Source organism: Anomaloglossus baeobatrachus, chromosome 11 (genome assembly GCF_048569485.1).
Source record: "Anomaloglossus baeobatrachus isolate aAnoBae1 chromosome 11, aAnoBae1.hap1, whole genome shotgun sequence".
Lineage (NCBI taxonomy): Eukaryota > Metazoa > Chordata > Amphibia > Anura > Aromobatidae > Anomaloglossus > Anomaloglossus baeobatrachus.
In genome coordinates this window covers 18,726,172-18,753,407 of record NC_134363.1, presented here as the reverse complement: position 1 = coordinate 18,753,407, position 27,236 = coordinate 18,726,172, and the positions used below count along the sequence as shown (strand labels likewise).

The following is a 27,236-nucleotide window of genomic DNA, read 5'->3' as shown; positions in this document are numbered from 1 at the left end:
CCAAATGACTGGAACGACACAAACGAGAAGCAGAAGGGGAAGAAGGGGAACGTGGAGCAACAGACCCAGGGGCTGTAACAGTACCCCCCCTCTAGAACCCCCTCCTTCAAAGCGGCGCAGGTAAGCAGCTATGAGGTCAGGAGCATTAATAGCCTCATCCGGCTCCCAAGACCAGTGTTCCGGGCCATAACCCTCCCAATCAACTAAGAAAAACATGCAAGCTCGTACCTGTTGAACGCCAACAATAGCCCGTACAAAGTAGTCGGTTCGGGACGAGTCAGAAGATGGAGAAGATTTATCCCTAGCATGAGGGAGAATAGCAGGTTTCAATAGGGAGACATGAAACTTGTCATGGATTCGGATATGGGACGGTAACTTCAACTGGTACACTACCGGATTTATTTGCCGGAGAACCTCATAGGGACCAAGGTAACGTGGAGCAAACTTGGCCGAACCCGTTCTGACTTTTATGTTGCTGGCGGAGAGCCAAACAAAGTCGCCTGGGGAATACACTGGTGCCGGGTGACGGAGACGATCAGCCCTCGGTCTCATGCGGTCCTTGGCTGCTTGAATAGCCACTTGGGCATGATCCCATACATCTCTGGCGTTAGTCGCCCAATCAGAAACCAGAGGAGTGGGAGTAGTGGCAGGAAAAGGCACAGGGACCCAGGGATGTTGTCCATTGTTAAGGACAAAAGGGGTTTGACCCGTAGCCTCAGCCACCGAGTTGTTAAGGGTGAACTCTGCCCAAGGAAGGAGTGAAGACCAATCATTATGGTGTGCGGAAACAAAATGATGAAGGTATGTAATTAATGTCTGGTTCGTACGTTCCACTAACCCATTGGTCTGGGGATGATAGGCCGATGAGATGTTTAACTCAATCTGCAAGAGGCTGCAAAAGTCACGCCAAAACGGAGATGCAAACTGAGGACCCCTGTCACATACTATGCGATCAGGCATCCCATGCAATCTGAAGACGTGCTGGAGAAAGAGTCTGGCCAAGACCGTAGATGAGGGAAGGCCACGCAAAGGAACTAGATGTACCATACGTGAAAAGTGATCAGAGCGTACCCAGATGAAATGGTGGCCTTGTGAGGATGGGAGTTCTCCTACAAAATCCATTCCCACAACCTCCCAAGGTCTATCGGGTACGGGCAGTGGGTGCAGAAGACCAGCCGGTCTCTGACGTGAAGGACGGTTTCGTGCACAGGAATAGCAAGAACGAATGTACCTTCTGACTTGGTTAGCCAGATTAGGCCACCAGTACCATCTCTCAATTAGCTCTTGCGTCCGCCTGACACCGAAATGCCCACCAAGCTTAGAAGTATGAGCCCAAGACAGAATATCATTCTGTCTTGGTGGAGGTACAAAGGTCCTCCCAGGTGGTATTTGGTCAAGAGACACTGGAGAAAGGGTGTGAAACGCCTGAGATGGTAAGATAAGGCAAGGGACATCATCTTCCTCATGAGTAGACTCCATGGACCGCGAGAGTGCATCTGCCTTATTGTTCTTGTTTCCGGAGAGAAAATGTACCGTGAAATGAAACCGGGAAAAGAACAAGGCTCAATGTGCCTGTCGAGGGTTTAGACGTTGTGCCGTCTGGAGATAAGTAAGGTTTTTATGGTCAGTAAAAACTTGGACAGCATGTCTAGCACCCTCAAGCAGATGATGCCACTCTTCAAAAGCCAATTTCATGGCAAGAAGTTCTTGGTCCCCGATGGCATAATTTCTCTCTGCTGGAGAGAAGGTCTTGGCGAAAAAGAAACAGGGTCTTTTCCTCCTGTTGGTATCATTTTGAAACAGCACAGCCCCGGCTCCCACAGAGGATGCGTCCACCTCCATGATAAAAGGTTTGTTCTCATCAGGTCCCTGGAGAACAGGCGCACTACAGAAGTAAGACTTGACAGAGACAAACGACTGTGTAGTCTCAGCCGACCAAACCTTGGGATTTGCTCCCTTTTTGGTCAGGGCCACCAAAGGAGCGACTAGGTTTGGAGAAGTGGGGAATAAATTGCCGGTAATAGTTAATGAACGCTAGGAATCTCTGTACCACCTTGAGAGACCTAGGTTCAGACCATTCCTGCACTGCAGACACCTTAACGGGATCCATCGCCAAGCCCTCATGGGAGATAATATTTCCCAAGAAGGCGACCGACCTTTCCTCGAAGACGCACTTCTCGAGCTTTGCGAATGACGAATGCTCCCTTAGCCGAGAAAGCACTCAAATCACATCCTGCCGGTGCGTATCGAGATCGGGAGAAAAAATTAAATATGTCATCTAGATAGACAACGACAGATGACAGTAGAAGGTCTCGAAACACATCATTTACGAAGTCTTGGAAGACTGCTGGGGCGTTGCATAAACCAAAGAGCATAACCAGGTACTCATAGTGACCGTCTCTGGTATTAAATCCGGTCTTCCATTCATCGCCCTCACGGATGCGTACCAGGTTATAAGCCCCACGCAGATCTAACTTGGTAAAGATGTGAGCACCTCGGAATCTATCAAAGAGCTCTGCAATTAGAGGTAGGGGATACTTATTTTTCACAGTAATGGCACTGAGCCCCCTGTAATCTATACATGGTCCCAAATCACCCTCTTTTTTTGTTCACAAAAAAGAACCCTGCTCCTGCGGGGGAAACGGATTTGCGAATAAACCCCTTCTCTAGGCTCTCTTTGATATAAGCAGCCCTAGCCTCAGACTCGGGTATAGAAATGGGGTAAACTGTGCCCTTAGGTGGAATGGCACCCGGAATGAGGTCTATGGCGCAATCGTAGGGTCTGTGAGGAGGAAGTTTCTCTGTACCCTGCTTGGAGAAAATGTCTGCATACTCCAGGTAAGGAGTAGGTAGAGAGGAGACATCAGGGGTCTTGATGGTAGACACCGTCTTGGAGGTTTTGGATAGACAATGAAACTGACACCCTGCATCCCATCTGATAATACCATCAGACCGCCAATCTATCAAAGGCGAGTGCAGACGCAACCAGGGTAAGCCTAAGAGCACGTCGTCAGTACTCTCAGGTAACACGAGAAACGAGATCTCCTCAGAGCGACCATGCGGTAAGGTAAGTTGTAAGGGTACAGTCCTTAGTGTTATTGCTTCTGAGAGTATAGTACCATTGACCACTCGTACCGGAATAGCACTAGGTAAGATAGTGGATGGGATGTTATGTCTGGAAACAAAGGCAGAGGAGACAAAGTTGCCATCTGCTCCAGAATCCATAAATGCCTGAATGGGCAATGGTTGGGAAGAAGCAAAAAACAAATGACCCTTTAAAAAGCATTTAGATGGTGAAGGTGACTTATCTAGCAACTCCCCTCTAACAGTTACTAGACCTGGGAGTTTCCCTGAGAGGATCCCTTACGTGAGGAACACTTATTGGCATAGTGTCCTACCCGGTGGCATACAAAGCAAACTGGGGGAGTAGCTTTGTGGGGTATAGGAGACGTACTGCCTAATTCCATAGGGACTGGGGAATTCTCCGAGGTAGACCACAAAGTTGGCGAGACCAGAAGGTCAGGTACTGGACTGACTTTAGGACGAGAGGTACCTAACTCGAGCTTACGCTCTTTATGGCGTACGTCTATCCTCGTTGCCACAGTGATAAGCTCCTCCAATGTTGAGGAACTTCTCTAGTGGCAAGAGCGTCTTTAACGTAGCCAGCCAGACCTCGCCAAAAAATAGGAATCAGAACTCTCTCTGGCCAATCCAGCTCAGAGACCAGGGTTTGGAAGTTAATAGCATACAGGCTAGTAGAGGAAGACCCCTGAGACAAGTATAGAAGCCTTAGGGCCGCATCATGTGTGACTTGCGGACCTAAGAAGACAGCCTTTAATGCCCCTAAGAAGGATGTAGCAGAATGTAAAACTACATCCTCACGTTTCCAGAGAGGCGTAGCCCACTCTAAGGCCTTATCTTGGAGGAGGGAGATAATAAACCCCACTTTGGCCTTTTCATTGGGAAAATGAGAAGCATTAAGTGCCAAATGTATTTAACACTGGCTGACAAACCCCCGACATGTCTTGCTATCACCCGAGTACTTATTTGGGAGAGCAAGACGGGGTTCATGAGAGGAAGTCAGTACTGCAGTAACAGGTTTTTCCTCAACAGACTTGAGTCTAACCTCAAGCTGTTGAATATAGCGCTGTAGATGCTGTAACTCTGCCATCACAGCCAGGCCCTTGTCTCAGTCGTAATGTTACGGGGCTGCCTGGTATTATAACTAATTATGAGTAACAGGCAGTCAGGGCCCACCGTGCAACTGCTGCTAGTGACAGCAGAAAAAGATGTCCATACCACAGAAGTAGTACTTGTTCCTGTTACTTCACAGCAACACAAGGACTAGCACGACACACCCTGTTTACCTCACAGCGAGTACCGTAGTAGCATACACTAATATGTGGTGGCAAATAAATAAGTTAGGGCGACTACCCCATACGAATAGGAAATACCTCTGTTACTTCACAGAAGTAAGCTAGTAAATTAACAAAGCATAAACAATGCTTCTGGGTAAGGAAAGAATGCACAGGTCTCCTGTTAATGGTCACAGGCAAACCTAAGAACTAACCTCTGTTATGCTCATAGAGGAAGTGTAATATGACAACTGATAACAAAGAGTAATAGCTTTCTCTGAAATGGCTCAAGTGCAAGTCCCTATCCAAGCCCCGTGTGCTAACCGCACTATAAGGAGCCAGGGAACTCTCTATGCTATCCGCAGAGAGTAAACAGGAGCGAAGGGGGAGAGGTTCCTACCTAGCCCGACTTGCCTAATGCATGGGAAGCGGGTATATTATGCAGACTCACATGGAGTGTCTACTCCCACACAAGCACATGTAACGACTGAGCACAGTGAGGCGGGCTCCAGGGCCCTTTAAAAAATTTGGCTCCGCTCACAAGATGGAGGATAATTAACAGGAACAACCCTGGGCCAATAGTAACGAGCAACGACAGAAGTGACGTCACCCTCGGCCAATCATGTAATGCCACGTCACATACCAAGGACCATGTGATCCCCGCATCATTTATGACATCAGCCATGGCCAATCATGTAATGCCACATCGCAGACATGCTCAGAACAGAGTACACACTTAGCCTCAGAAATGACTAAGTCCGTGAGTATGCTCAGTAGCTCAAAATTGTGACTTAAGGGGGCTTTACACGCTACAATATCGTTAATGTTTTGTCGTCAGGGTCAAGTTGTTAGTGACACACATCCGGCGTCATTAACGATATCGCAGCGTGTGACACTGACCAGCGACCTTAAACGACCTCAAAAATGGTGAAAATCGTTCACCATGGAGAGGTCGTCCCAAACTCAAAAATCGGTAAGGGTTGTTTATCCAGGTGGTTCATCGCTCCTGCGGCAGCACACATCGCTATGTGTGACACCGCAGGAGCGAGGAACGTCTCCTTACCTGCCGCCGGCCACAATGCGGAAGGAAGGAGGTGGGCGGGATGATATGTCCTGCTCATCTCCTCCCCTCTGCTTTGATTGGCTGGCCGCTTAGTGACGTTGTGGTGACGTCGCTGTGATGCAGAACGTCCCTCCCCCTTGAAGGAGGGATTGTTCGGCAGTCACAGCGACGCCGCCGACCAGGTAAGTATGTGACGCTGCCGTAGCGATAATGTTCGCTACGGCAGTGATCACAAACAATCGCATGCGCGACGGGGACGGGTACTTACACGCTCGCTATCGCTACAAATTGCTAGCGATATCGCTACCGTGTAAAGCCCCCTTTAGACTCAGGAAGCTAAGAAGTTCCCAAACGACTGGAACAACACAAACGAGAAGCAGAAGGGGAGAAGGGGAACGTGGAGCAACAGACCCAGGGGCCGTAACAGGAGCTCTCACCTGAGCTCCGGTGTGCAGCCTACACTGTACCACGAGCGCCGAGTGATTCATTTCCCGGCAATTGCTTTTCAGTTCATGACAGCTGCAGACAGGCTGGGGTGATCTCCGGTGCTCTCACCTGAACTCCGGAGTCCAGCCCGGCCTGTCTGCAGCAGTCATGAACTGAACCGCAATCGCCGGGGAATCAATCACTCTGTGCTCACGGTAAAGTCTTGGCTGCATGCCGGAGCTCAGGTGAGAGCTCCAGAGTGCAATGCAGGTAACGGAATCCAGGCCTGGCATTACTGGAGATTCCTCTGGTAGCCAGTCCGATGCTGGGTCTGCCTTTACAGTGGTATTCGTACTTCCTCATTGCTCTCTATGGGTGCCATTACACTACAAGAACCGACATGTTAATTCTTTAAAAACCGGACCCACAACGCAGGTATTTGTCAAAACAGTCAGGAAAAATCCGAACGTTTTTGAGTGTGTGTGCATGAGATTTCAGAAATCTCAGACATCCTAATCACTGAGCAGATGAATCGAGACAGCAGCATGAGAGGCGTCTTGGAGACTCTTGGAGATGGGATTGGGAAGTTCAGATAGAGGATGTTAGTCTTAGGCTATTCATGGAACATAGAGTATGAGTAGGGTGATAGACAGATGAGCGAGGGATTTGAGATGTTTTGTGATGCAGCACTGTGGATTTGTGGGAGAGAGATATAAGTTTATATTGTATGCTGTAGTGGATGGGCAACCAGTGTAATGACTGGCACAGCTTAAAGGCATCGATGTAGCAGCTGGACAGAAATATGACCATGGGTGCTTCATGTGGGATAGATTAGAGATGGGAGAGTTTAGTAAGATGGAGTCTGATGAGTTGAACCAATAAGAGCAGTAATCCAAGCAAGAATGAATAAGGGCAATAGTATGACATTTTTCAGTTTCAAAAGTAAGAGAAGGTCGAATTTTTGAGAACTTTTTGAAGTGTAGGTGAGATGAGCAAGGGAATAATTAGAAGTAGGAAGTAAAGGAAAGTCAAAAATATCCCCAAGACAAGTGTGCTACTATCTATTTAGTATCACTGTATCAAGTTATAGAAGGATAGAAGAGAAAGTTTATGATGATTTTGGGGGGAGTAAGCTAAGAAAATTAAGTTCAAAGTTCTGGGAGTTTCCACTATATTAAATGTTTTTCTTTCAACAAAATACTTTTCTGTCCAACTTTTACTTTAGATTTTACCTCTCTATAACTGAAGTGACCTTGCCTTTTTTTTTTTAAATTGTAATTTATAAATCTGTTTAAAAACCCTCAGAACCTCGCCCAATTTTACCCACAAAATAGAACACTGTCGGGTATGGAGGAAAACATTCCAAATTCTTTTGATGTTATTTAATGATTTTGATATTTACCATAAAATGCAAGAAAAAAAGTTATATTTTTATTCCTTGTAATTTGAGAAAAAGTAATAAAGTATTAACTATACCTCAGAGAATTCTCATGCAATCTAAGGAGTATTAAAAAAAAGTTTTTCTTAAGAACATTGCAGTTTTCCACATATCTGTATTTAATGTATGTTGCTAGTGTTAGTATTTTGGCCTAAAGTCGTCATTTCATTATGAAGTTGTGATTTGCTCTCCAGTTGATTTACTTCTGGGCATTGTATGATCATTATCACGTATATTTAAGACTACTTTCACACTTGCGTTCAGCGCAGTCCGTCACTATGGAGAATAGCGTAGTCCGTTAACGCACTGCGCTATTCTCCATAGACTTGTATGGACGACGCACTGTAACGCAAGTGTCAGCGTTGCATCCGCTGGACGACGCAGCGTCGTTATTTTGACGCTGCGCCTGGCGGATGGAACGCTGCATGTAACGTTTTTTTGAGCAGCGGAAACCTTTATTTTTCACTGCGCATGCTCTTTTTTTTTTTTTTATCACAAACTTTATTTTATTTCTCGGTGGCCGAACGTCCAGCTGAGCGCTCGGCCGCCGGCATGTGAGAGCTCTCAGCTGAGCGCTCGGCCGCCGGCATGTCAGGGCACTCAGCTGAGCGCTCGGCCGCCGGCATGTCAGGGCACTCAGCTGAGCGCTCGGCCGCCGGCATGTCAGGGCACTCAGCTGAGCGCTCGGCCGCCGGCATGTCAGGGCACTCAGCTGAGCGCTCGGCCGCCGGCATGTCAGGGCACTCAGCTGAGCGCTCGGCCGCCGGCATGTCAGGGCACTCAGCTGAGCGCTCGGCCGCCGGCATGTCAGGGCACTCAGCTGAGCGCTCGGCCGCCGGCATGTCAGGGCACTCAGCTGAGCGCTCGGCCGCCGGCATGTCAGGGCACTCAGCTGAGCGCTCGGCCGCCGGCATGTCAGGGCACTCAGCTGAGCGCTCGGCCGCCGGCATGTCAGGGCACTCAGCTGAGCGCTCGGCCGCCGGCATGTCAGGGCACTCAGTTGATCGCCCGGCCGCCGGCATGTTAGGGCACTCAGCTGATCGCCCGGCCGTCGGCATGTCAGGGCACTCAGCTGAGCGCTCGGCCGCCGGCATGTCAGGGCACTCAGCTGATCGCCCGGCCGCCGGCATGTCAGGGCACTCAGCTGATCACCCGGCTGCCGGCATGTCAGGGCACTCAGCTGATCGCCCGGCCGCCGGCATGTCAGGGCACTCAGCTGAGCACTCGGCTGCCGGCATGTCAGGGCACTCAGCTGAGCGCTCGGCTGCCGGCATGTCAGGGCACTCAGCTGAGCGCTCGGCCACCGGCATGTCAGGGCACTCAGCTGATCGCCCGGCCGCCAGCATGTCAGGGCACTCAGCTGAGCGCTCGGCTGCTGGCATGTCAGGGCACGCAGCTGATCGCCCGGCTTCCGGCATGTTATAGCGCTCAGTTGAGCGCTCGGCCGCCGGCATGTGAGAGTGCTTGGCCGCCGGCTATTGAGAGCGATCAGCTGATCGTTCACAATAGTCGGCTGCCGGTACTGTAAAGAAGAAAAAAAAAAAAAAAAATAACGCTTTCCGTTATTTTGTACGATCCGTAGCATTGCGTTGTGCCACTATATGCAATGCATCTGTTGCATCCATCACACAACGCAATGCTACGGAAGCCGTCCAATGCAAGTGTGAAACTAGCCTAATTGATGATGATGGATTTGGCCTGCATTTCCGAATGACCTGAATAATTCATTGTAATTATTATCCATTGTTATCCATTATTATAAACCATATGGCCAAAGTTTTCTGCTACTTTCTCGTAATATATCTATTAATGACATTTATGATCTTCAGAAAACTGGTCCCCGAACTAAACAGTAGAGTTTAGCAGTGTTCGAATCGAACTGTTCGCCAATCTCAAATTCGACCTGTTTTAGGCGTTGTTCAAGTCGTTCGAGGAATGCAAACAATTAGCTTCAAGTTCGACAGTTCGAGGTTATGTTCGATAACGGTTCGATCACCAAAAGCGTAACTGGCTTTTCACAGTAATACTGTCATTCAATGTTAATACAGTGGAACCTTAGTTATCGAGAACAACCCGTTCTGGGAGTGTGCTTGTTAACCAAGTTACTCGTTCAGAAAAGCAAGATTTCCCATAGGAACTCATTGCAATACAGACAATTCCTTCCACAACTTGTTACATGTCCCATCCTGGTCCCCTATTGTGTCACTCCACACATGCACAAACACACACAAACTCACACAAACACACACAAATACACACAAACATACACACATATTATGCTCACGTTACCTTCCGTTCCATCCCCGAACTCCTGGTTCTTGTAGTTCGCAGGCACAAGATGTGTATCAGGTAACCATCCTGACCAATGCCGGAACTTCTGCTGACAGAGCGCTGACGTCAAAGGCAGGAGCCGCTTGCCTCTGATTGGTCAGCGCGCTGCCTTTGAGTAGCGTCTGACAGAGAAAGTTCCGGCATCGGTCGCGATGGTTACCTGATACACATCCTGTAGTGGAGAACTACGTGTATTGGGTAACCATCGCAACAAAGGAGGAACTTCCTCTGTCAGACACTACTCAAGGCCAGAGCTTGTGCAGCTCTGGAGTGTAATACAGGAGGTAACTCAGGATCAGTAATGTAATGTATGTACACAGTGACTGCACCAGCAGAATAGTGAGTGCAGCTCTGGAGTATAATACAGAAGGTAACTCAGGATTAGTAATGTAATGTATGTACACAGTGACTGCACCAGCAGAATAGTGAGTGCAGCTCTGGAATATAATACAGAAGGTAACTCAGGATTAGTAATGTAATGTATGTACACAGTGACTGCACCAGCAGAATAGTGAGTGCAGCTCTGGAGTATAATACAGGACGTAACTCAGGATCAGTAATGTATGTACACAGTGACTGCACCAGCAGAATAGTGAGTGCAGCTCTGGAGTATAATACAGAAGGTAACTCAGGATTAGTAATGTGCTGTATGTACACAGTGACTGCACCAGCAGAATAGTGAGTGCAGCTCTGGAGTACAATACAGGAGGTAACTCAGGATTAGTAATGTAATGTATGTACACAGTGACTGCACCAGCAGAATAGTGAGTGCAGCTCTGGAGTATAATACAGGAGGTAACTCAGGATTAGTAATGTAATGTATGTACACAGTGACTGCACCAGCAGAATAGTGAGTGCAGCTCTGGAGGATAATACAGGAGGTAACTCAGGATCAGTAATGTAATGTATGTACACAGTGACTGCACCAGCAGAATAGTGAGTGCAGCTCTGGAGGATAATACAGGAGGTAACTCAGGATCAGTAATGTAATGTATGTACACAGTGACTGCACCAGCAGAATATTAAGTGCAGCTCTGAAGTATAATACAGGAGGTAACTCAGGATCAGTAATGTAATGTATGTACACAGTGACTGCACCAGCAGTATATTAAGTGCAGCTCTGAAGTATAATACAGGAGGTAACTCAGGATCAGTAATGTAATGTATGTACACAGTGACTGCACCAGCAGTATATTAAGTGCAGCTCTGAAGTATAATAAAGAGTCTAACTTTGCGTCAGTACAAGATAAATAATGTAATATATGGATGTAGCTCTTGACCACCATTTCCTAATAGATCAATCACTCCTGATGTAATACTGAGGCTTTTAGTGTCCTGCTCTTCGCTGTCTCCATTTTATTTATCCCCTCCCTGAACTTAAGCAGACAACACCCCGGTGTAATGTAAAGCCCAGCACAGACCTCACAGTAAACTACTTGTTTGCAGCTTCCTCCGGGAACTCCAGAGTCATGAAAAGCTCATGTCTCCTGCTCATCTGCATCTTATGGAGCAGCTCAGCTACAGGTGGGTACCGGTACCTAGACAGGGGGATGATGGAGCCAAGTGACCTCAGTGGATAAAATGTTATGATGTATTATTTCCTTTTATTTTTCAAATATTGCAAACATTTTCAATAATAGTTTGGTAAAATGGTAATGATAATAGTACAAACAATTGTCATTTTTATATTGTGTTAATGATATTTGTATCTGTTTTAGTAAATATATTAAAATCAGTAATTTGAAAAGTAAACATAGATAACATTTCTAAAATTATATAGTTAATTTTAAGTACATTTTTTTAATCCATTCAAAGTATTAGCATTCTTTTTAAATTTGTTTATAGTATTACATTTATATAATATACTACGGTAGCTGTAGTACCCGGCATTGTCCGGGATAGTAACTGTCTCTCTGTTTCTCTCCCAGTCTCTGTCTGTCTCCCTCTCTGTTTGTCTCTCTGTATGTCTGTCTGTTTCTTTCTACCTCTTTGTTTGTCTGTCTCTTTCCTTGTCTGTCTCTGTCTGTCTCTTTCCCTGTCTGTCTCTTTGTCTGTGTCTGTCTTTTTGGTTGTGTCTGTTTCTTTGTCTGTCTGTCTCTTTCCCTGTCTGTCTGTCTCTTTCCCTGTCTCTTTCTCTGTCTCTGCCTGTCTCTTTCCCTTTCTGTCTCTGTCTCTTTCCTTGTCTGTTTGTCTCTTTCCCTGTCTGTGTCTGTCTCTTTCCCTGGCTGCATTGTGACACGCCAACATTCCATTTAAGGATGTGGCTGTTCATTCTTCTGAAGTTCTTGATACATTGTGGCTCCCAACTCCATTGACTTTAATGGAGGCAGGATTTTTGGAGTAACTGTAAAGTGCAGGGTTAAAATTTCCCCTCAAAACATAGTCTATGACATTCCCTAAGTCAAATGGTGTGTCTGTGCAAAATTTCATGATTGTACATGAGACAGTGCAAATTCCTTTAGCGGACATACACACACACACACATATATACATACACACACATACTGTACATACGAACATATACACACACACACACACACACACACACATACATACACAAACATATATACATTGTGAGGTGTCAACCAGCTTTATTACAAAGGGCCGGTATGGTTTGCAGAAGCAGGGGTGCTCTGCAATGTGAAGTTGGCTGGGACCTGTGGTTCCACAGGATTGCATTACATGCAGAGCCATGGGAGGGTGTGTGATGCTGATTACACACTCCCTACCACCTGTGGGTGTGGCTCCAGGGGTTAAAGCAATCCTGTCTCTGAACCTGGGTGGGGTGTGTCTAGGGCAGTCTAGATAGAGACTGGCTCTAGACTTCCAGCGGTGTACTGGAGACGGGGAGAGCAGAAGCAGGGTGCTTTGCTCTGCTCACGAGACCTTCTCCTGAAGGAAGGGGCTTTTAGGTCCATGTGCAAAGCCTGGCTGGAGCCAGGGGGAACCTGGTAACGACACTAGCCGCCTTCAGAGGAAGGTAACCTGGATTGGACTTTAAGGATAAAGCCAAGTACTGACAAGGGTCAGTGACACGTGTGAGGAAGTCCAAGAGTGTGTGGACTTATGTTATGTGTTGGACTTTGAGGATAAAGCCAAGGCATGGCATCTTTCTGTTATGTGACCTGGCATGGTTTATTTGAGCTGTTAATAAACCATATGGTCTGTTAAAGAGACAAATTGTTCCAGTGTGCGTTAATCCCGATACCTGACGTGTGGCCCCCATACACTCGGGGCCCCACATCGTTACATATGGTGGAGAATGCGGGCATGCGGTCCGGTTGCTAGGGGCAATGCAGCCTGGTTGCTAAGGGCAATGGCCTAGGACGTATTGCTGTGGATCGGCGGGTCCACGAAAATGTTGTCTGCGCACTCAAGCAGCTGGCGGTGGATCGGCGAGTCCACGAACAGGGACAGCGTACTCCAGCTGCTGGCGATGAATCAGCGGGTCTGCGGGGTTCCGTGCTGCAGTGGCAAGAGTCCCGTGACTGGATATTAAAGGCCAGCCGGAAGTTCGGGGCCCTGCTTGGTGAGCAGTGATACACCACAGGCTGGAGATCCTGGTTGTATGGGCGGTACAACCCGGGAAGGTTAGTGGTTCTCTAACCCCCCCCCTGTCTTTGACCACCGGGTGTTACCCATTGGAGCTCCCCTCCTGTTCCTCTTTTCGTTGCAGCATGAAGGGGCTCCTGAGCCAGCAGCACCCACAGCAGGTGCCAGGAGGTCCAGTGACAACAGTGGGGGCTGAAAGCCAAAAAGAGGGAATGGTCCCTGCAGATGTTCTGGAGGAGCTGTACCAGTTCCTGGTCCGGGGACAGCAGGAGCTGTCAGTGTGTGGCGATGTCGCAGCCATGGACCAGTTTGAGCGTTCCCTTCGGGGCCCAGTATGGGCCCAGGGAGATAAGGGCGAACGGTGTAAACTGGGGGCTAAGGACATTGCATGGAAACCCCAAAAGGGGGTGGAGTCCCAAAAAGGGGTGGTGGCCCAAAAGGGGGAGGAGTCCCAAAATGGGGTGCTTGCCCAAAAAAGGGCGGAGTCCCAAAATGGGGTGGTTGCCCAAAAGGGGGCAGAATCCCAAAAAGGGGTGGTTGCCCAGAAGGGGGCAGAGGCCCGGAACTGGGTAGTTACCCAACAGGGGGCAGAGCCTCAAAAAGCGGTGGTGACCCACCAGGGGGTGGAGCATTCACAAGCCGAACAGGTGGACTATAGCAAGAGGCAATGGGATTCGCCTTACCTATGTCCTACCTGTGGTATAGGCTATCCATCCGATGTGAGGCCACAGAAGTGCTCCGTGGACTTGAATGGGCTACGTGTGTCTGGTCTGTTAGAACCGGGGAGGCGGCTAACCTTAGTGAGATCCATGCCCAATCTCCATTTTATGGATGGTATGACAATAGAAGGAAGCTGTGTGCATGGGACCATTAAAGAATATCCTCTGGCCAGAGTGATGATTCAGACGCCCGACCGTATGGGGCGCCCAGACGTGGGTGTGGTTCGGGACTTAATCTATCCAGTTATCATAGGACAGGACTGTGAGTTGTTTAAGGACTTATGGAAGACAGAGGCCGGGACCGATTGCATGGGAATGAGTCGGCCCCTCCCTAAGAAAGCCTATTTACCGTAGGAGGTTAAAAGGGGTCCTTGTTGTGCAGTTATGTGTGGTAAGGAGGAGATAGGACAGTCAATTTTAGGAGGTGCTAAGTTAGGGGTGACCAAAGAAAATGATGGACGGACCCAACTTAGTGACATAAGGACTAAGGGAATAACCGATAGTGTGACCGTTAAAAACGGGGTAGCGCCAGAAAGGGAGGCAGATATCTGGTTAAGTGGGGACATGATAGTCCAGGACACCAGGGGGAGTGATGATGACTCCAGTAAAGACACAGACTCTAGAAAGGTGACAAATGAGTACAGTGAGGTACAGGTGGACGAGAAGGGTAAAACTTCCTCCCGACGCCAAAGACGTAATAACGCCGAGAAGGGGCACAGTGTATGCCGTCTGCAGGTGCAGAGAAAGTGACATGCCTGGTTAATGAAGACATGGTGCCAGGAACAACTGCTACTTTAGAGTCAGACGGTGATATCCTACAAACGAAAGAGGAATCAGAGACTGAACTGACACATTGTGACGACAGAAATCAGCAGGTTGCAATTGCAGAGAAGGAGCCAACCAAGGACGTAATGGTGGTGGTCCCTAGGATTTCTCAGTGTGAAGCGGATAGTCTGTCAAGCGAGAGCGGTATAGGAAATGGAATCCCAGAGAGTGAAGGGGAAGGAATAATCCACAACAGTCATGGTGAGCAGACTGGTGAACTACCTGGTGCTGGGGTGGATGACCGCGAATTCAGCCCCAAATCTCTAAAAGGAACAGAGTGCCATGTTGAAGGGTGTGACACCCAGGCTGAGGGTGACACTGCAGAGACCCCAGAGTAAGTTGAAGATAATGCAGTGAAGACCCAAGAAACAGCTGGCGCTGAAGTGAAGAGAGCCTCTGAGGAGGTAAAGTCTGGACCAGAGGTCTCATCCAGGACTGAGAGCCTGCCTGACCTGCTTGGTAAAACCAAGATGGAGGATATAGAGAAGGTCGGGGGTAAGAAGAGTAAGAAACCCAAAGGTTCTAAAGCTGAGGCAGGTACACTGGCAAGCAGTGACGTGCTGCCAGAGAAACCGATAAATCAGGACAACAGTGGTCCGTGCGAAGAAGCAATGGAGAAGGAGCCGACCCCAGAGTTGAAGGCTGAATCCTCTCCCGCTTCTGAGCAAGCTGATGAGCCACCTATCTTTGAGGCGGCTGAAGGTGAAGCAGCTGAGAGCCATAAGAGGGGTGACTATGACAAAGGTGCACCCCATGACAAGGCCGGAGGTGTAGAGGTGGAAGAAGCCTCTGAAAAAGTGTGTCATAAACCAGAGAGGTCCGCAAGTGAAGACTCAATCAAGAGGATGAGCAAAGACCATCTGAAACAAGAAATACTTCTTAGGCAGGCTACTGAGAATCGAGTAAGGGAGCTGGAGAAAGACGTGGCAGAGCTCCGAAGTCGCTTGGCAGAGTGCCAGTCCAGGTCCCAGGTAGCCTTGGAGCAGATGGAGCAGCGAGTGTCATTCCTGACCAAGCTTGTTGAAGCAGGGGAGGCCAAAAGAGAGCTGACTCCGGAAGCTAAACTGGACAAGCATGTGGCAGGGATGAATGAGACTTCTGTAGTCAAGTGCATGGTGGATATACCTGAGGACCTAAGAGAAGCGTGTGCCACCGTGCATGCATGATGAATTTAAGAGAGCTGTGGAAGCGTGTGAGGTCTACTGTACTCCAGGGGCTGAACAGTTAGTGATATTGTCCACCACTGAAATTACTGGGCAGCGGGTTGCTATTCTAAAGGACATGCACTTCAGATGTGTTCGTATGAAGTGGCAGGTCCAACTGCAAAATGAAGCAGCCACTAGACAGCTAGAGTATAAAAGGAAAGCGCAGAGTCTGGCGGAAGATATTGTCCAAGTCCCCTGGGCTCTGGTGGGGAGAGTCATTGGAAAAACCGGACAAGTCATGCAAGACATGGTGAATAAGTCAGGATTGGTGAGATTAAGAATCCCTCCTGCTAACGAGAGCAAGATACCCAGGGAAGCTGGTATGGTTCCGTTTGTCTGTGTCGGGACTGTGGAGAGTCTTGGAAACGTTCGAAGCCTTCTTGAATATTGGGTAAACCATGTACGTGACATGGGGCGGTTGAGGCAAGAAAAACTGAAAATTGAGGAGCAGCTACGACAACTGTGTGGGGGACATCAGCCATCTTCCACCCGTTGTTCAGGGGACAGATGAGGAAAATGGCGTGTCGGTCCCGTAGTTGAGACACGCGATAAGAGAAATCGCAGACAGAACGATAGTCTACGATATACTGTAGATAGTGGCCGCTTTGAGCGTAGTGTTCCCGACGGCAGCCCTGAGGGTACCCGAGACGACCTAGGTTAGGACAAGACTGTTGGTTTGACTGGGGCCGAGTCTCTCTTCTGCGGTGACCCTGGGAGGGGGTCAGGAAGGGAACGGTCCGGAAATGGGACGTCCTTTAACCCTAGGTTGACTAGATGGGGTTTGGTGACAGTGTCGGGCAATGTCTCATGGACTGCCCTCTCGACTGGAGGGGCATGGCAGCGGGGATGCCCTGTCTTGCGGCCCCAGGTCGTTGGCAAGTGTTCTCCCCTACGGGTTTGAACAGGGGGGGGGGGGTATGTGAGGTGTCAACCAGCTGTATTACAAAGGGCCGGTATGGTTTGCAGAAGCAGGGGTGCTCTGCAATGTGAAGTTGGCTGGGACCTGTGGTTCCACAGGATTGCATTACATGCAGAGCCATGGAAGGGTGTGTGATGCTGATTACACACTCCTTTCAACCTGTGGGTGTGGCTCCAGGGGTTAAAGCAATCCTGTCTCTGAACCTGGGTGGAGTGTGTCTAGGGCAGTCTAGATAGAGACTGGTTCTAGACTTACAGCGGTGTACTGGAGATGGGGAGAGCAGAAGCAGGGTGTTTTGCTCTGCTCAAGAGACCTTCTCCTGAAGGAAGAGGTTTTTAGGTCCATGTGCAAAGCCTGGCTGGAGCCAGGGGGAACCTGGTAACGACACTAGCAGCCTTCAGAGGAAGGTAACCTGGATTGGACTTTAAGGATAAAGCCAAGTACTGACAAGGGTCAGTGACACGTGTGAGGAAGTCCAAGAGTGTGTGGACTTATGTTATGTGTTGGACTTTGAGGATAAAGCCAAGGCATGGCATATTTCTGTTATGGGACCTAGCATGGATTATTTGAGCTGTTAATAAACCATATGGTCTGTTAAAGAGACAAATTGTTCCAGTGTGCGTTAATCCCGATACCTGATGTGTGGCCCCCATACACTCGGGGATCCCACATCGTTACAACATACACACATACATACATACACACACACAGATACATACACACACACACACACACACACACATACACACATACAGTGCCTACAAGTAGTATTCAACCCCCTGCAGATTTAGCAGGTTTGATAAGATGCAAATATGTTAGAGCCTGCAAACTTCAAACAAGAGCAGGATTTATTAACAGATGCATAAATCTTACAAACCAACAAGTTATGTTGCTCAGTTAAATTTTAATAAATTTTCAACATAAAAGTGTGGGTCAATTATTATTCAACCCCTAGGTTTAATATTTTGTGGAATAACCCTTGTTTGCAATTACAGCTAATAATCGTCTTTTATAAGACCTGATCAGGCCGGCACAGGTCTCTGGAGTTATCTTGGCCCACTCCTCCATGCAGATCTTCTCCAAGTTATCTAGGTTCTTTGGGTGTCTCATGTGGACTTTAATCTTGAGCTCCTTCCACAAGTTTTCAATTGGGTTAAGGTCAGGAGACTGACTAGGCCACTGCAACACCTTGATTTTTTCCCTCTTGAACCAGGCCTTGGTTTTCTTGGCTGTGTGCTTTGGGTCGTTGTCTTGTTGGAAGATGAAATGACGACCCATCTTAAGATCCTTGATGGAGGAGCGGAGGTTCTTGGCCAAAATCGCCAGGTAGGCCGTGCTATCCATCTTCCCATGGATGCGGACCAGATGGCCAGGCCCCTTGGCTGAGAAACAGCCCCACAGAATGATGCTGCCACCACCATGCTTGACTGTAGGGATGGTATTCTTGGGGTCGCATGCAGTGCCATCCAGTCTCCAAACGTCACGTGTGTGGTATGACGCTTTGAAAGTAAAGGTACCTTATGGGCTCGTCTGGAACGGAGACCATTGCGATGGAGTACGTTACTTATGGTATTGACTGAAACCAATGTCCCCACTGCCATGAGATCTTCCCGGAGCTCCTTCCATGTTGTCCTTGGGTTAGCCTTGACTCTTCGGACAAGCCTGGCCTCGGCGCGGGTGGAAACTTTCAAAGGCTGTCCAGGCCATGGAAGGCTAACAGTAGTTCCATAAGCCTTCCACTTCCGGATGATGCTCCCAACAGTGGAGACAGGTAGGCCCAACTCCTTGGAAAGGGTTTTGTACCCCTTGCCAGCCTTGTTACCCACCACGATCTTGTCTCTGATGGCCTTGGAATGCGCCTTTGTCTTTCCCATGTTGTCCAAGTTTGAGTGCTGTTCACAAGTTTGGGGAGGGTCTTAATTAGAGATGAGCGAACCGGTCCCGGTTCGGCTCGAGGTCGGTTCGCCGAAAGGAGGTCCCGTTCGAGTTCGGTTCGTCGAACGTTCGACGAACCGAACTCGAACCGCATAGGAAACAATGGCAGGCATTCACAAACACATAAAAACACCTAGAAAACACCCTCAAAGGTGTCCAAAAGGTGACAAACAACTCACAACACAACACAAACACATGGGAAAGTGACAAGGACATATACTCATGCAAAAACAAATCAGCTGGACAAGGAAAAAGAGGAGGACACACAGATATAGGCATGGCACGCACTTCTAAAATCATGTAAAACACCGCAAGGTGACTGCATACGGAGTCTCCCTTTTTTCCAAAAATTGGGCCCCACACACACCCACCCCTTCAGTGGCAGCAGTTGTGCCCCAGTTGAACACTTCACAGCTAGATTTGCATCAAGCATATTTAAAAATACGCCATAATTAACCGTCCCCAGCATGACACCGGGGTAGGTAGCAAAGTCTTTGCTGAACCATGACTTGTTCATCTTGGCTCCTTTTAAAAAAACACAGCAAGCAAGGGTTACTCCAAGCTGAGTCTCCCTTTTTTCCAAAAATTGGGCCCCACACACACCCACCCCTTCAGTGGCAGCAGTTGTGCCCCAGTTGTACACTTCACAGCTAGATTTGCATCAAGCACATTCAAAAATACGCTATTCTTAACCGTCCCCAGGATGACACCGGGGTAGGTAGCAAAGTCTTTCCTGATCCCAGCTCTGTGCATCTTGGCTTCTTTAAAAAACAATGTAAGCAAGGGTTACTCCAAGTGGAGTCTCCCTTTTTTCCAAAAATTGGGCCCCACAGACACCCACCCCATCAGTGGCAGCAGTTGTGCCCTAGTTGTACACTTCACCGCTAGATTTGCATCAAGCACATTCAAAAATACGCCATAATTAACTGTCCCCAGGATGACACCGGGGTAGGTAGATAAAGTCTTTGCTGAACCATGACTTGTTCATCTTGGCTCCTTTTAAAAACAATGTAAGCAAGGGTTACTCCAAGCGGAGTCTCCCTTTTTTCTAAAAATTGGGCCCCACACACACCCACCCATTCAGTGGCAGCAGTTGTGCCCCAGTTGTACACTTCACAGCTAGATTTGCATTAAGCACATTCAAAAATACGCCATACTTAACCGTCCCCAGGATGACACCGGGGTAGGTAGCAAAGTCTTTCCTGATCCCAGCTCTGTTCATCTTGGATCATTTTTAAAAACAATGTAAGTAAGGGTTACTCCAAGCGGAATCTCCCTTTTTTCAAAAAATTGGGCCACACAGACACCCCATCAGTGGCAGCACTTGTGCCCCAGTTGCAAACAGGATGTTTTGATTTGCATCAAGCACATTCCAAATCCACAAGCATTTACTCTCCCCAGGATGACACAGGGGTAGTAAATTCCTTCTGGATCCATGACTTGTTCATTTTGATGAACGTCAGTCTGTCCACATTGTCACTGGACAGATGCGTGCGCTTATCTGTCAGCACACACCCAGCAGCACTGAAGACACGTTCAGAGACAACGCTGGCAGCTGGACACGACAAAATCTCCAAGGCGTAAGTGGATAGCTCTGGCCATTTTTCAATATTTGAAGCCCAAAATGAGCAAGGCTCCATTTGCAAAGTCATGGCATCGATGTTCATTTGGAGATACTCCTGTATCATCCTCTCCAGCCGTTGACTATGTGTCAGACTTGTTGTCTCTGGTGTCCTTGCAAAGGACGGTCTAAAAAAATTATGAAAAGATTCCATAAAATTGCTGTTACCAGCACCAGATACGGTGCTACTGGTACGGGTAGACTGTTGAAGATGACGAGACCGTCCCATGTTTGTCAAGTTACAACTGGGAGATTCACTCCCTGCACCTGCACGGTTGTTTGGTGGAAAAGCCGAGCTAAGATCGAGTAACAGCTTCTGCTGATACTCCTGCATACGTGCGTCCCTTTCCATGGCTGGAATTATGTCACAAAATTTGGACTTGTACCAGGGATCTAATAGTGTGGCAAGCCAGTAGTCATCATCACTTCTAATTTTGACAATACGAGGGTCATGTTGGAGGTAGTGCAGCAAGAAGGCGCTCATGTGTCTTGCGCGGCCATGCGGACCAGGTCCACGCTGTGTTTGTGGCATAGAGGTGCTAACCATTCTTTCTTCCTCTGACATCTTCCCCCAACCTCTTTCAACTGAAATTTGACCAAGGTCTCCCTCATCCGCTGAGTCTTCCATGTCCATGGACAGTTCGTCCTCCATTTCTTCATGTTCTCCTGCACCTTCCTCAACATCTTGCCTGCTACCATGCGCCCTTGTTTATCCCTGTCCCCCATGGTCCCATGCCTGCCGCCTTGGTGATGATGAATGTCTGGACCTTGGTGATGTTGTTGTGTCTTGCGCATATGAATCCTCCTGTAGTTCATCCCCTTCCTGTTGTCCCACTCCCTGACTCCGAATAGTGTTTACCGTGTGCTCCAGCATGTAAATGACTGGAATTGTCATGCTGATAATGGCATTGTCAGCAATAAACATATTCGTCGCCATGTCGAAACTCTGCAGAAGGGTGCATAGGTCCTTGATCTGAGACCACTCCATCAGGGTGATCTGCCCCACCTCTGCATCTCGTTGGCCCAGGCTATACGTCATGACGTATTGCACCAGGGCTCGGCGGTGCTGCCACAGTCGCTGTAACATGTGGAGAGTTGAATTCCAGCGTGTCGCCACATCGCATTTCAGGCGATGAACCGGCAGGCCGAAAGACTTCTGGAGAGATGCAAGTCGCTCAGCTGCGGCGGTTGAACGGCGGAAGTGAGCAGACAGTTTTCGTGCCCTGGTCAGAAAGCCATCTAGGCCAGGATAGTGTGTTAAGAATTACTGGACAACAAGGTTCAACACGTGAGCCATACAAGGCACGTGTGTCACCTTGCCCAGGCGAAGGGCCGCACCCAGGTTTGCAGCATTGTCGCACACGGCCTTACCAGGCTGCAGGTTGAGTGGAGACAACCATTTATTAAACTCGGACCACAGAGCTGACCACAACTCCTCAGCTGTGTGACTCTTATTCCCAAGACATGTCAAGCTAAAGACCGCCTGATGCCGTTGCGCTCTGCTGCCAGCATAGTAATGAGGGGTGCGTGATTCCTTCTGCGCAGTGAGAACGCTGGTGGCCTGACCAGGCAGGCTTGGGGCGGAGGTGGAGGACCCAGATGAGGTGGAGGAGGCAGAAGCAGTGGCGGAACTTGGACAGACAGAGGATTGACACACAAGTCGTGGGGACGGCAAGACTTGTGCAGCAGACCCTTCACCATCTATCACCATAGTTACCCAGTGCCCAGTCAGCGACATGTAACATCCCTGTCCATGCTTACTGATCCAAGTATCGGTGGTGAAATGCACCCATTGACACACAGAGTTTCTCAAGGAAGCGGTGATGTTGTGTGCGACATGCTGGTGTAGCGCGGGCACACTTTTCTTAGAGAAGTAGTGGCGACTGGGCATCTGGTACTGGGGCACAGCGACAGACATAAGGTCTCTAAAATCCTGTGTGTCCACCAGGCGGAAAGGCAGCATTTCGGTAGCCAAGAGCTTACAGAGGGATAGAGTCAACCTCTTAACTTGGTCATGGGTCGCAGGAAATGGCCTTTTATTTGTCCACATCTGAGGGACAGAGATCTGGCTGCTGTGTGTAGACGGTGTTGAGTAGGGTGTCCCTGGAAAAATGCAGATTTGTGAGGAAAGTGCAGGCGTAGACATGATGTTGCCTTCATCCAACGTTGGTGCTATCGATGTCTGAGAGAGCTGTATACACGCACTTGTTTCCCCTTCCAAACCAACTGACGACCTACCAAGCAAACTGCCTGTTGCGGTTACAGTGGTGGAAGTTGTACGTGGAAAACCAGGTGTGACAGCTGTCCCCACAGTCCTAGAAGATGAAAGCGCGCGGATGCACTGGAAGGGGCAGGCGGTGGATGGTTCGCTCCGCTAGGCCGCATTGCAGCACGGTGAGCTTCCCACCGGGACATATGATATTTATTCATGTGACGATTCATGGAAGAAGTTGTCAAACTGCTGAGGTTTTGACCTCTACTAAGAGAACCATGACAAATTTTACAGATCATATCATTTGGGCGATCTTTTGCTATGTCAAAAAAGGACCAGGCTAGGCAAGGCTTAGAGGGCATGCGACCTTCTGATCCACCCCGACTAGTGCTCATAGGCAGAGTGGTGGCTGAGGATGCAGTTGTAGATGTGCTACCAGTACTCCGACTCTGTCCAGGAAGGCGCAAGGTAACTTCGTCATCAGTTGCATCCTCCTCCACCACCTCTGTTGACCTCCTCGAGTGCCTGACTGTGGGTTGACAGTAGGTGGGATCTAGAACTTCCTCATCAATTGTTGTGTGTGCACTCCCCTCACCCTCAGACCGAGCCTCTTCTTGCCCTTACCGAATATTTAAGTTGTCATCCCAATCTGGTATCTGCGTCTCATCGTCATCAGTATGTTCCTCATTGTCTATAACAACAGGTGTTACAGTTTGTGACAAAGGGTCAACATTATGCTCAGAAACTTGGTCCTCACGGCCTGAATCAGAGTCACAAAGGTTCTGGGCATCACTGCAGACCATTTCCTGTTCTGTACTCACTGTAGCTTGGGAGCAGACCTCTGATTCCCAGGCTATAGTGTGACTGAACAGCTCTGCAGACTCAGCCATCTCAGTTCCACCATACTGTGCAGGGCGGATGGAGAATTCAGAGCTGGGAGAAAGCAAGTTTGATTGGGATGACAACTCAGAGGACTGGTGTTTTTTGGATGCGGTAGTTGAGGTGGCGGAGAGGGCACTTGTTGGACCACTTGAGATCCATTCAAGCATTTTCCTTTTTTGGCCATCATCTACCTTTGTTCCAGTTGTCCGTGTCCGTAAAAAAGGGAGCACATCGGATTGTCCACGGTAAGTAGTAGACATCTTACTTTTGCTGGTAGATGGTCTATCTTCAGCAGATGTTAATGGAGCTTTGCCACCTTCCCCACGGACAAACCTTTTTTTCCCTTTTCCAACACGCCTCTTACCCTTTCCACGAGCATCTGTCATTTTGCCACTCATTTTGATTGCGACAAGATTGTGCACTTAAAATGTGGTAGTAAAAATTGAGAGGTGGTGTAGATTGCAGCGGTGGTCTAGCTTTATTAACAGCAGAATAAACAACAATAATTATCCCTGACAATGCAACTACGGCCCTTAAACTGGCAGCATAAATTGCTAGTATAATGGCTTAGTAACTATGAGTTTGAGTGTGCAATGCAGGCAGACGTGCTGCAAATATCTTTGCACTAGTGGGACTATACAAAAGTCCAATAGCCACGTTTACGATGCCACTAGGTTCACTCAGTGTTTGCTAGTATAATGGCTTAGTAACAATGAGTTTGAGTGTGCAATGCAGGCAGACGTGCTGCAAATATCTGTGCACTAGTGGGACTATACAAAAGTCCAATACCCACGTTTAGGATGCCACTAGGTTCACTCAGTGTTTGCTAGTATAATGGCTTAGTTATAATGAGTTGGAGTGTGCAATGCAGGCAGACGTGCTGCAAATATCTTTGCACTAGTGGGACTATACAAAAGTCCAATAGCCACGTTTAGGATGCCACTAGGTTCAATCAGTGTTTGCTAGTATAATGGCTTAGTTATAATGAGTTGGAGTGTGCAATGCAGGCAGACGTGCTGCAAATATCTGTGCACTAGTGGGAATATACAAAAGTCAAATAGCCACGTTTAGGATGCCACTAGGTTCACTCAGTGTTTGCTAGTATAATGGCTTAGTTATAATGAGTTGGAGTGTGCAATGCAGGTAGAGGTGCTGCAAATGTCTTTGCACTAGTGGGACGAGACAAAAGTCCAATAGCCACGTTTAGGATGCCACTAGGTACACTGAGTGTTTGCTAGTATAATGGCTTAGTTATAATGAGTTGGAGTGTGCAGAGGACAGGAGGGTACAGTGCCAGGATTGTGGGGCTCTGGGTAGAGGAATGGAAGCCTGCCTTTCTATCCCTCCTAATGGGGAAATGCAGCGAGGAAATCCCTGATCTTAGCTACACAGACGCTGTCTCTGTTTTCAGGACCTGTCACCTATGGCTCTGACCCTGCCGGTAAAAGGACTGATAGAAAGTGCTATCCCTATGCTGTCTAACGCTGTGTATGGAGCGCATACAGCAGTATCGGCGATAGGACAAAGGACGGAGCTGCACCAGTGATGTCTGACACCAAGAACGCAGAAGAGATAATGGCGTCCGGACGGGCAGATACTCGTTTTTATAATGCAGGGACATGTGACATGGACATCCTATCACACATGCCGTTGTTTCTCTTGCTAAAAGTCCAGTTAGCTGTGTGTGTGTCTGGGATTGGCTGACATGCTGGCCCGCCCCACAAGACGCGCGCGGTTAGGGAAGGAAGACAAGGAAAAAAAAAAAATGGCGATCGCCATTATCCATACAGCAGTGATCTGAATGCGCTGTTCCCGCACACTATACACTGAAATGTCATAATAGTGTGAGTCACAGAGTGACTTACACTATTACAGTGGAAAGCCAGCTAGGAATTAGCTGGTATTTTTGCTGCTAGAACCGTTCTCGAACGTAGCTAGAACTATCGAGCTTTTGCAAAAAGCTCGAGTTCTAGTTCGATCTAGAACAGGCCCCAAAATCAATCGAGCCTAGAACTGGAGAACCTCGAACCACGAACCGCGCTCAACTCTAGTCTTAATTAGTCAGAAAAGGCTGGAAAAAGAGATAATTAATCCAAACATGTGAAGCTCATTGTTCTTTGTGCCTGAAATACTTCTTAATACTTTAGGGGAACCAAACAGAATTCTTGTGGTTTGAGGGGTTGAATAATAAATGACCCTCTGAATAAACTTATCACAATCTAAAAAAAAAAATAAGAAAAGAAATAACATTTTTTTTTGCTGCATTTCACGCTTCCAGGCTGATCTACAGTCCAAATGTCACAATGCCAAGTTAATTCCGAATGTGTAAACCTGCTAAATCTGCAGGGGGTTGAATACTACTTGTAGGCACTGTATATATATACACTCAGCTTTATATAATAGATAACGTATTATTTTACATATTTCTTTACGCAAAACACTGACTACATATGTGCAAACGATTTTAAGCTGACCAAACTCATTTAGAATTTCCCCAAAAATGATGATGATTTGAGCAAAACGAAATTCTCAAGATAGATGCAGGTCCCATTGATACAACTTACATCTAATCCACATTTATGGTATGGTATTATGAGTATACTTATATAAATATGTTTGCAACACTCAAAGTTAGATGGCGTACTTGGATACAATGTTAAAATTGGGCTGAATTTTATTTTCAAAGATATTTTCATCCTGCAGTGCCTGAGGACATTTTATGTGAAATGTTAAAAAGAACTAACCATCAGGTTTTTCACATATAAAGTACATGCACTGCCATATTTGTTCTAGGGTGTAGTGATAGGTGGACTCGCAAATAACCAGGACTGATGGACCTAACCGAATTACAAAAAAAATCTGGTTCTGACCTGGAATTGATCCTGGTTTTCTGGCCAGATGCTGGTCCCCACATAAGTCTATGGGGACCAGAATCTGGTGCTTAACACTAGTGGTAGAAGGAATAGGAGGATAGGAGCAAGCGCGCTATACTTACCGAGTCTCTGGCACAGCTGTAACTGCTCCCGCTGCCGCTCATTCATTTCCGAGGCCAAAACTTAGTCTCATACATATGCACTGCTTTTCCCACCCACTGGCTGATGAGATTGGTTGCAGTCAGATGTACCCCCAGTCTGAATGACAGCTTATATGACTGCTGCCAATCACATGTCCGGTCTGCACATCTATCGTTGTATAAAAATAACTAAAAAAAAATTCAAAAATTGGCATAGGGCCCCCCATATTATGATACCCCGCACAAATAAAGCCCAGGGTTACAGGCTGCAGCCCCCAGCCTTATGCTTATCTTGGCTGTGTATCAAAATAAGAGGAACGGTATAATTTTAAAAAACGCATGCAGTCCCCCCCAATTTTGATACCCAGCCAAGATAAAGACTGACTGGATATCAAAATTTGGGGGACCGCATGCCATTTTTTAACTTATTTATTTAAATTGCCACAAAAAAATTCTAAATATAATTCCTCTTATTTTGATACACAGCCAAGATAAGCGCCCAGCTGAGGGCTGCAGCCTGCAACCATGGGCTTTATCTGTTCTGGGTATTATAATCTGAGGGACCCTATGCAAATATTTTATTTATTTATTTTTACTGTACAGGTTCTGTGATTGGAAGCATGAGACTTTGTCACTCAGGGTGGGGGCGCATCTGACTGCAACCAATCACAGTCGCCGGTGGGTGGGGAAAGCAGTGAATATGAAATGAAGGCTAAAGCGTGGCCTCAGAAGTGAATGCA

The 27,236-nt window shown here is 47.8% G+C and overlaps 1 protein-coding gene across 1 annotated transcript in view; it reads left to right on the top strand.

The window, feature by feature from the left end:
* The first annotated feature begins 10,991 nt into the window (after positions 1 to 10,991).
* LOC142256374 (uncharacterized) overlaps positions 10,992 to 27,236 on the top strand; it is a 63,719-nt gene continuing 47,474 nt past the window's right edge. The window contains exon 1 of the mRNA XM_075328013.1: positions 10,992 to 11,137. Coding sequence (XP_075184128.1) covers positions 11,083 to 11,137 — 55 coding nt within the window. The 5' untranslated portion in view covers positions 10,992 to 11,082. The remainder of the gene's footprint in view (positions 11,138 to 27,236) is intronic.